At 55.2% G+C, this 10,072-nt stretch overlaps 4 protein-coding genes across 4 annotated transcripts; 2 read left to right on the top strand and 2 right to left on the bottom strand.

Moving 5' to 3' along the window:
- On the top strand, positions 1-3,450 carry LRP88_11857 (histone deacetylation protein Rxt3-domain-containing protein; the record flags this gene model as incomplete). The annotated part of the gene is made up of 2 exons (XM_083248271.1): positions 1-2,207; positions 2,499-3,450. The coding sequence occupies 2 exons, from the start codon at positions 1-3 to the stop codon at positions 3,448-3,450; spliced, it is 3,159 nt and encodes a 1,052-aa protein (XP_083095701.1).
- A 212-nt stretch (positions 3,451-3,662) lies between these two features.
- LRP88_11856 (succinate dehydrogenase assembly factor 4) lies at positions 3,663-4,061 on the bottom strand (the record flags this gene model as incomplete). Its single annotated transcript, XM_083248270.1, has 1 exon — positions 3,663-4,061. The coding sequence occupies one exon, from the start codon at positions 4,059-4,061 to the stop codon at positions 3,663-3,665; it is 399 nt and encodes a 132-aa protein (XP_083095700.1).
- Positions 4,062-5,724: 1,663 nt separating this feature from the next.
- Positions 5,725-7,358, top strand: LRP88_11855 (phosphate transporter; the record flags this gene model as incomplete). Its single annotated transcript, XM_083248269.1, has 2 exons — positions 5,725-6,187; positions 6,250-7,358. 2 exons carry the CDS (start codon positions 5,725-5,727, stop codon positions 7,356-7,358), a joined length of 1,572 nt encoding a protein of 523 aa, XP_083095699.1.
- Positions 7,359-7,762: 404 nt separating this feature from the next.
- Positions 7,763-8,480, bottom strand: LRP88_11854 (uncharacterized protein; the record flags this gene model as incomplete). Its single annotated transcript, XM_083248268.1, has 3 exons — positions 7,763-8,020; positions 8,255-8,332; positions 8,385-8,480. 3 exons carry the CDS (start codon positions 8,478-8,480, stop codon positions 7,763-7,765), a joined length of 432 nt encoding a protein of 143 aa, XP_083095698.1.
- Positions 8,481-10,072: the final 1,592 nt, after the last annotated feature.

Raw genomic sequence — 10,072 nt, 5'->3', positions numbered from 1 at the left:
ATGGATCCACGGCATCCGCCCAAGCTTCCCTTTTCGCCGTCGCCATACGCTCGTTCTCCTTTCCCTTCCGCTCCTCCAACAACACCATCATCAGCATCCTCCGTCACCGGCGTCATCGCGACTTCCTCTGCTGCAAGCGCCTCGGCCAGCGCATCAGCCGCAGCTGCCCTCTCCGCACCCGCTTCGACATCGGCTTCCTCGTCAGACCCTTCGTTTGTCCTCGCGCACGCGTCGTCGCATCCTTCTCATGCCCATGCCCAGAGTCTGAGCCCCGGCCAGAGCCCTGCGTATGCCGCCCATAACCAGTTTCAGCGACGACCCTCGGACACGCCCTTCCATTCATCATCGGCCCGCCACTTTCAAGATCCTGCTGCCGCCCCTCGCGTCCAGGGCTCATCGTCGCTTCCATCTATTAGAAACCTAAATCGCGCCATGCCGCCTCCAAACTCGCCTCCTCAACCCGGCGTGAAGCAGCAGCAGCAGCCGCCCCCGGCGCACACCATGATGGGTTACGGCCCCCCTCCGCCGAGGGCACCTCCCGTCAGCGTCGGACCTCCTACGTCTTTCCCCCATAGTCGAGAGCTTCCTGCCTTGAATCCAATTGCGAGAACTGGCAGCAGCAACAGCTCTATGTCGATATCGGCCATGCTGGGCGGGCCGCCCATGCGCGACTCGCAACCTCCACCACCATCACATTATCCTCCACACTCAACAGCCCCCGGCTCCGCTCCAGGTTTTGCGCCTGCTGTGCATGCATCACCGCGGATGCACTCTGCCGCATCCGATTATCCTCCCTTTCGTCGACCTCAAACCCCCGATCACCAGCGGCCGTACGATCATCGAAACTCACCGCCCGGTCATTATTCTACACCCGAACTTCAGCGCTACGGCACCCCGTCCGCCTACAACTCAAGACACCCCACTGGCTCGGCCGACCACGCGAGAGAAGCTAATAGACTACCTCCTGCACCTCCTCCAAGACCAAGCAGCCAGCCCAAGGCTTATCCAGGGATGCCACCCCGGCCCATGGAAATGGGTAGGGCTCCAGGACCAGAGGAAGCTTATGGAAGGCGAGAAGAGATTGCAAGGCCCCCGCCGGGCATGGAATACAACCCCGAGAGGGCTGGCCTGCGTCCTTATCCCTTTGACGATCGATATAGAGCAGAGCGCGAACGGCAAGGTGAAGCAGAACAGCGCGAAAGGGAGAGAAGAGAGCGCGCGTATTCTGGAAGCGACTCGGGTCGACACCCAATGCACCCTGGTGACTACGCACATAGGGAGCCTCCTAGGAACCCGCTACCGTATGGCCGACCACCTGAGCGCGACCCTAGGGATGGACGCGACCCACGAGAGAGAGATCCTCGCGATCCTCAAGCTAGGGACCCGAGAGACATGCGAGAACGTGATCCACGAGAAGCCCACTGGCCCCGTCCAGGCCCCGATCCGAGCTATCGCGCCCCTATGGAGCATCAACGCCCGCACCCCGATTATCCCCCTTCCACGGCGCCGTACCCGGGTCACGGCCCCGCCTACCAGGCTGCGCCCCCGGACCGATACCCCCCGGCCTCGCACCCGCCTCCTGCTCCGAATGCACCCACAGGCCCCCCGCAGCCTTATGACTCCCCCGATCGAGCCCGAATGAACCTGTTGCACCAACAGCAACAACCACCCCCTCCACACCGACGACCTGGCGAAGAGGGACCGCCGCCTCCAACGATCGCTTATAACGGAACTCACGGCCCGGGCCCATTCGAGTCACCTCGGCACCGGAATAGCGACGACGCGTCTGCTCCGAACGGTCAACGTAATTTGCTGGCTATTCAAGAAATGAATCGCAAAGGCAGGATATCGCCGCTCCCGCAAGCTGTACAGGGCGCACAATTGCAGCAGCCAGGCCCAACAGGCGAACCAGGAATTAAGAGCGAATTTGGTCGAATGTTTGCCGGTATTGGCAATGGAGTCATGGGCGTGTCAAGCCCCATCATATCTGCTGCCATGCCGTTTACAAATGCCAGCCTGGGCAAGCGGGAGGACTCCGAGAACCTGACCCCAGAATCGGGTCCAGATGCAGGAGGCAAAGGCACCAAAGGCCGCAGGAGAAAACTCAAGGAGGAGGATGGTAAAGGCGATGATGACAGCTCTGGGCGACTCACCCCGGCAAACCGGGCCAAGCGACCCAAGACGCACCAACATCATCACCATCACCAGTAAGTTTCCAGGTCACTTGTCCATGATGCTTGCTAACTTTACAGTCATCCGCACCACCATCACCACCACGTCGATCCCGCGCAACCCGGTGGCGCTACTCCATTTAAGAACATGAAAGGGGTCGTTGGCGCAACGGATAAGGGCCTCCCCATTCCGCACCATCATCATGCTCCTCGACCGATGCATACCCACCAGCCAGTGAAGCAGCCAGTGCAGAACGCCGCTCCGGTCATACCTCCGAAGCCGAAGACCATTGTATCGTCGAATGCGGTATTGGAATCAGTCTCGAGTCGACCGCGAAACCACCTTGGAGACTTTATATACGAACCGGGCTTGAAGGCAGGAAAGCTCATCTCCCACGGCCCCTCCCAGCGGGCCTTTGCTTCAAACCCGAAGCCTCTGCCCTGGGATATGATCAAGGACAAGGAGAACTGTATCTTGACGGTCAAGGTTGCGCGCATCCATTTGTCGTCCATCTCGAGGGAGGAAATAACGTCCCGGGGGTACCTTTGGGGTACGGACGTGTACACTGATGACTCGGACGTGGTTGCAGCGTGCATTCACAGCGGATGGATCAAGGGTGAATGGAACGAGGACGTCGACAGTTCATTTTTGGAATTGGATCAGGGAACTGGCGATAAGCGACGTAAGAAGACCGCCAATTCGTCGATTGACCTGGAATCGGAAGGCCTCATCACAGCACCACCACCTGGCGGCCCGATGGCAGTACCAGCACGACGCGACCTTCATGTCAACATCTTAATCCTGCCTCGCCTGGTCAAGTATGCTGCCTCTACACGGTATGGGATTTCGAGCCGAGAATTTGGTGGAGACTACGCTCATCGCCATGCGGTTCACGACGGCATTAGCTACATGATCAAGAGCATCCGATGGGTAGAGAATGGGGCGCAGCCACAGTCACGACTTCGAGGAAAGGCTCGTCGGGAACGCATGCGAAAGGCCATGTGGGAGGTCAAGGGGGGCCATAATAATGCCAACGGGATCGAACGCGAGCAAGAGAAGGAACAAATGGGGCGACTACGAGGCGAGATCTCAGCCACTTGGAGGAAGAAGGAAACGGAACAAAAGGAGCAAAAGGACAAGGACCAAAACCCCGACGCGGACGACAATGGGAACCAGGCCAACGACAGAGAAGCCAGCAAACCAGAGTCAAAGGAGCAGGACAAGGACGTCGAAATGCAGGATACTGAGCCGGCGAAGGAGGCGCAGACGGAACAATGATCTTGTTGCGATGCTATCACTTGGGCTGTCACTTAGGCATGAGAGGCGTTGGCGTCATTGCATTGCCGGGCGAGGTGACCGAGGTGTTGTAGTATTAGAGAATACCCCATTGGATCATGATATAGGAGTTTAATCATACGGCGTCTCTCCGTCTATGTCTATGGTACACTTTTGTACATTCCGCACCATTGTTGGTTTCGTTTTCAGGTTGTTTAAAAATCCGTTACTCGTCCATTGTAGCTCCAATCACCTTCACCACCCCATCGGAGGGGTTCGTTCTTGGGTCCGCCGACCTCTCCCGTCTTCGGATTCGTATCACCCTCAAACTCGGGTGGCGCGCCACGGAACAAGCCTTGGTTGACATCCTCGGATTTTTCGGGGGTCGTTGCGTGACGGGCCTGCGATGTAGCGGGTGTTGTTGCGCCGACTTGCTCCTCCACAGGCTGAAAGGCGGAAGAAACGGCGGCTGCGCGCTGGAGGCGCTCGAACTCGGCCTGCTGCTCAGCTGGCAGCTTAGGAGGACCGGGACGGGATTGAAAGGTTGAAGAGAGACGGGAGGGAGTTGAGAGGCGGAGGAGGGGCGTTATACGGCGGGTGAGTAGTCGAGACATTGTGAGTTGCGATTGCGATTTCGTCGTTGACGTGAGGATTGAGGCGATTGCGATGGCGAAAGTTGATGACGGAGAGTTCGGAGTAGAAACGGGCCGAGGTTAGATTGATTTGCTAATGTGGGGGTCGGGGGAAGTGGGGGCGCGAGGTGTGCTTCTGTCGGTAGGTACCGACGCCGGCGTCTTTCCCACTCATCAATATGGCTGCAGTGGTTCATCCAGGCACCGATCAACACGATCCAACGGGAATGCCCTCAACTGGACGGAACCGTGACGACCCCCATCATTCCCCGATTATCGACCCATTTTGTCTTTTTTGGCCCCGACGGTGGACATCGACAACGGTCTGCAGCCGCCTCATCTCGGTCGCCAGATCGGGCGGGCCCAAACGCACGTGGGATGCAAGCCCGTCCCTGAGGAGCCAAGGTGCTCTTGATGGATTCGAGGGACCAGGGGTCATGTCACTGATGCCCATGGCGTTGACCAAGAGGCGTGGCGCTCCTTTGGGGGGATTGTGCAGGAGATGGCTTGCGTCTCGGTAACGACGTCTTGGGTGGATGATGTGATATCACCGGATTCCGCGACATAGCCGTTACTTTGGGACAACGAGTGTTTTGCCAAAGATGTTGGACTTGAGAGGTTCCCCGGGGGGTTATCGCTTCGTGAACTCGGCAAGAAGTCTTGTCGATATGCGAGTCTAAGCGCAGATGATGGACCCATTATCATCAAGGATTCAATAGCTCACATCCAAGCATTGGAGATTTGCTCCAAAAAATCAAGCTCTCGGAGCCGCTGTGTCACGCTGTTGGGCGTGGGTTGTCTTGGCCAAGCGGCTCTCGCTGACAGCCTCAACCTCGTGGCCGATCTGGTCCGTGTCATTGGCCGCTACATTGACAAGCCCCCGGTTCGGCGCGACATTGGATCGCTTCTTGGCCGGGCTTGGAAAGGTCTGAATCGGTCTTCTTCGCATGGTTCCGGATTTGCCTCCCCTTCCTGCTCTTTGTCATGGCGCGCTGCCTTGACCCCTGATGTCGTCTGTTTCTCCAACAACTGGTGAAGGTCGAGATCCCAATGTCGTGGATATCACCTCCGCAGACTTCTTCCTCTCCTCGAATCACATACCCTCAACTGTGCACACACAGCCCGCCTTGACAGCCAGGAGATATCCATTCGACGCACGTTGCGCGGTCCGGTGCGGTAGCGGATGCTACGGAGCCCCATCGCATCAACCTTGACACACTTTAACCAGTCCCCTGGGTTCCTGGACCAGCCCATTACAGACTTTGACCCTCCTCGCGAGTTTTGACAGCCCGTCAAGCTTGGGCCAGCGTTTCCTATAAGGCCCGTGGACACCCCCAGAGCCTCATCCTAGTTTCTCACAGGCCACCATCACCATGGATTGAGCTGCAGTTGTCGTGGGGACACGACGACACAGGCTTCTTAACACTCTTATCTTATTGTCTTATCTACCTCTCAGAGTTCCGCCAGGAGATGGCGATACTCCATCAGTATGACTACATCTTTGCCCTGACCGTCATCTTTGCCTGCCTTGATGCATGGAACATTGGTACGTGTGCTGGTATGCTGTCGAACCGTGACTGACTGTCTAGGTGCCAACGATGTCGCCAATTCTTTTGGCACGTCGGTCTCTTCGAGATCGTTGACCATGAAGCAGGCGATGCTTGTGGCAGCGGTGTGCGAATTTGGCGGCAGTGTCTCTGTCGGATCTCGAGTGGCAGACACGATCCGGACAAAGATTGTTGACCCTCACCACTACGATACCTCTCCAGCTGTTCTTCTCCTCGCCATGATGTGCACCATCATGGGTTCATCACTCTTTCTCACTTTTGCTACTCGCCAGGGTCTGCCCGTATCAACCACTCACTCTCTTATCGGCGGCCTTGTAGGAGCTGCCACAGCTTCGATAGGCATCGATAAGGTCAACTGGGGATGGCATGGCGTCTCTCAGATCTTTGCCGCGTGGGTCATTGCCCCAGCCATTGCTGGTTGCATCGGCGGCTTGCTCTTTTTCTTTACCAAGAAGTTTGTCCTGATACGCCACACTGCTATCAAGCGGGCATTTTATTCGATCCCTTTCTACACATATCTCACTGTAGCGGCACTAACCAGTAAGTTGTTGATGAGATTGGAGCGTGCTATGCTGACAAGATAGTGCTCCTCGTTTGGAAAGGAATCCCTACCATCGACCTCTCTGCCCGTGATACCGTCATCTCCGTCTTTGCCACTGCAACTGGAGTCGTTCTCCTCCAAGCTCTTTTCCTACTGCCTTATCTTTGGACACGAATCATGCACGACGACTGGACTCTCAAATGGTACCACGCCTTCCAAGGCCCAATGCTGCTATGGCGAGCACCACCACCTCCGACACCTGCTGGCTTCATAAAGCCTCGCATCAAGGACTACTATCGTGGACATCTCACACGTGAAGAACTCGACTATATCCGTGCATCTGAGACACTCCTCGAGTCGATACAGACACCAGATGGTCGCATGCCAGACCTTGATCGAGACGACCAATGGATTCTCCCCCCGCCTGCCATGACGCCACCAAAGACTCCGCCGAACCGTTTCGAGCGTCGAGCTTCTTCAGAGTTTATCCCCCCTCGACCCGACGGCTCGTGGAATAGCCCACGCGTGATGGCCTGGAAAGTCAACCGAGTACTCCTGCGTGGTCTGGAAAAGGATGTGGTGGCGATGCAGAAGCGGAACAACATCCTTAACTGGGATCTCGAAGACATGCACGCGAGGTCAGCCCACTACGACAACCGAGCAGAGTATATGTACTCGGCCCTTCAAATTCTCACAGCCGCCACGGCGTCTTTCGTCCACGGAGCCAACGATGTCAGCAACGCCGTCGCGCCCATCACCACGGCGTATGAAGTGTGGCTCACCGGCGAGATTCCTGACTTCATCGACATCCCCGTTTGGATTCTGGTGGTAGGGGGCTCCTGCATCGTCGTCGGTCTCCTATCGTACGGCTACCACGTCATGCGCACGCTGGGGAACCGCCTTACGCTCATCTCGCCCAGCCGCGGGTTCTGCATGGAACTGGCGAGCGCCATCACGGTGCTGATAGCGACGAAGCTGTCGCTCCCCGTCTCGACGACACAGTGCATCACGGGGGCCACAGTGGGCGTCGGACTGGCCAACGGGGACTGGAGGTGCATCAACCCCAAGCTCGTGGCGTGGATCTACATGGGCTGGGTGATAACGCTGCCAGTGACGGGGGTGATCTCGGGGTGTCTGATGGGACTTATTCTTAATGCGCCGAATTGGTGAATATCTGTCTTTACAGCGATGATACCTCTTGTTTATTTGTAACTCTGATGTAGCATGGCGTTGGAGGATAGCGTGGACGTGCTTTGAGGCACTGGTTTTGGATACTTGGTAGATAATGGACTTCTATCGACTACCTTAAATATAGTTTACCCCCTTTGTAACGGGTTGTTGAATCGACGGAATGATACGTGACAAGTCTTGATTGTAGTGATGACGGGTTGGATCACCTGCAGGACCATCATTCTTCACCAGGCTGCTTCCACATGGTGCCTCTCCTCTCAGAGCTTGATCAAAGTTCCACTGCGATGGATTTATCTCCAGGGCTTGAAAGGGGGTAGTCTCCTATCCCACAATGTGGAAGCCATATGAACCGAGCCAATTGAATATCCCAGTGCCAGATGCTGTCACAACGCTGTCTCATCAAAGGCAGCCCAAGCTTCTCCCCAAATGTATTCATCTCCCGTCATGTCCAGCTCATCAAACTCAACTCTTTGTAGGTGTTCAGCTTCAGGCGTCGTAAAATCCGGGGCGAGAGCGTTTTGGGTCTCGACTTCAGACGTGGCGACATCCGACGCGGGAGCAGCCTGAGTTTCAGCAGGTGTCGTGTCCGTGTCCGTGTTCATTGGCCACGAGGGTTTCTTGTTCGCAGCTATATCGTCGTACTAGGCTAGAAGATTATCAGAGATGTATTATCATAGAGGCGGACCAAGATGTGGTAGCACCGTGGGCTTGTGCGTTCAACTCAGTGGATATCCTCCCCCCTCGTGGGGGGACGACGACCTCGCACTTGTGCACGTTGATGTAGTGTCGCCTCAAGTATTCCGTCGAGACGAGTTTGCGCCTCTAAAAAACATGATGAGCCTAACTCCTGTATAAAGTCTTGACTCATGACCTACTTGAGAGCACATCAAGCCGTTCTCGGCATCCTGCCAGCGGCAAAAGACCTCGCCTGGAGCGAGGTCAACTGGGCCTTCCTAACAGAAATTTAGCAAAAGGGGCGAGGTGAGAGATTGGGGAGATGCGAACCTTGATTGGTTTGAGAAGCTTGGTAGGGCGAAGCTCGTTGTCCAAATACTTCTGGTAGGCTTCTGAGTGCAGGTAATATTGTTGTGGGACTGACATGGTGCTTTTGCCTTGAGATGGATGATGGTGATGATGCCAATGATTTCAAGTTGAAACAAGAGGAAGAATGGAAAGAGTAAAAAGAACAAGGAATTTACCTTTGGATGAGAGGACAGGACGTTATAGGGTTTAAGACTTGGGAAGGCAACATCAGGACTCCTTTGGTGGCACTTGCGGATAATCATGGGCAATTTCAGCGACACCAAGGAGCAAAGAAACAGAAGCAAATCGATTGAATGGGGAGCTATTGGCGTCAAAAGCCATGGCTCTGCAAGACATTAATTCCTGTTCCTTGTTACTGAATCACTTGCCTCGTGAGCAGGTAGGCAGACTCAAGCACTGACATCCCTTGCCTTTCAATAAGAGATGCCGGCGAATTGTTCGGGTGCTGAAAAAATAGGCAAGAGGAAGGTACGGCACAGGACTACCTAGGCCCGGAGAGCGCGTGCACTTTGGCAGTCTTCCGCTTTGTTGATGCTCTTTACACTCGCAACAATCAACAACATCAGTCACCCAATTACGTTCAACAGCATCATCATGGGTAGATTCCATACGAGCTTGGAATACAACAGGTACCTTGGGAAAACAGTTATTAGCCGTCCCGACGATCAACTGCTCCCCCGGCTCGATGAACAGGTTCATCGAGGTGTACTACTGTGCACACTTGACATGGAACTAACTCGGAATCCAGGATGACCAGATCTACGTCGCACCCGGAGAGGTTTACTGCAGATTTCGTGACGCCAACGGCCAGCTCTGCTCACATGTTTGTAAATCGAAATCTTGAACCGGCAGGCTAAACTGACACGGATTCATTCTTTAGGTTGGCCGGTTTTCTCGAAGGGCATATCTGGTAAACCATTACCAGGCCGAACACAAGCTCACGGTAGCGGACAATGTGACGAAATCCCACTCGAATAGAGGGGGCGATTCGATAGTTGGTAAGGTCCTTTATCCCTTTTCGACACGTCGTTGCAATACTGACGAGCCTAGGGTGGTATCAGGAGCTTATGGACGGGCATCAACCATCCTGGCGCGCCAAAGACCAACAGCCCCTACAAGTCAACACACAAACCAACCCGTCTTTACCAGTTCCAAGCGCCCAAAATGTTCAAGCTGCTCAGGCCGCCGACCAAGATCTCTCTAAAGACTGATAGATAGCCTTAGGTAAACGCATTGATAGTTTCATGGAAATGGTCTAAGAGTTGTCTTTGCGTCCTTTATTGGAGTGTCTAAAACTATGATACCCAGACCATCCTCTTCACCACATAGCATCCCCTTCCGCCTGAAGGCCCTCACAACCTGAATGGGTGGCTAAAATTGAGCTGGCGGATCAGCCTTCAAAATCGCCATCTTGGCTGCCTCCAAAGCTTCTTCGTCCACAGCCGGAATCCATTTGATTGGGATATTCCCCATGATGGTGCGCGCGAGATGGTCGTTGACAGGCTGCAGTGCCTTGAGGACGTCAGCGTGGAACTCGCGGACAGCTGCATTCCACGGGAGATATTCGTCATCGGATGCATTCAGTTTACGGGGCTGGTTCGAGTTCTTGTTGACCGCAGGTACATGCGCACCATGATAGTGCTGCTCGG

This window comes from Fusarium phalaenopsidis (genome assembly GCF_050370095.1).
Source record: "Fusarium phalaenopsidis strain FUZ10S chromosome Unknown contig_32316, whole genome shotgun sequence".
Classification (NCBI taxonomy): domain Eukaryota; kingdom Fungi; phylum Ascomycota; class Sordariomycetes; order Hypocreales; family Nectriaceae; genus Fusarium; species Fusarium phalaenopsidis.
Note: the sequence above shows the minus strand (reverse complement) of the source record. Positions and strands in the feature narration are given on the sequence as shown.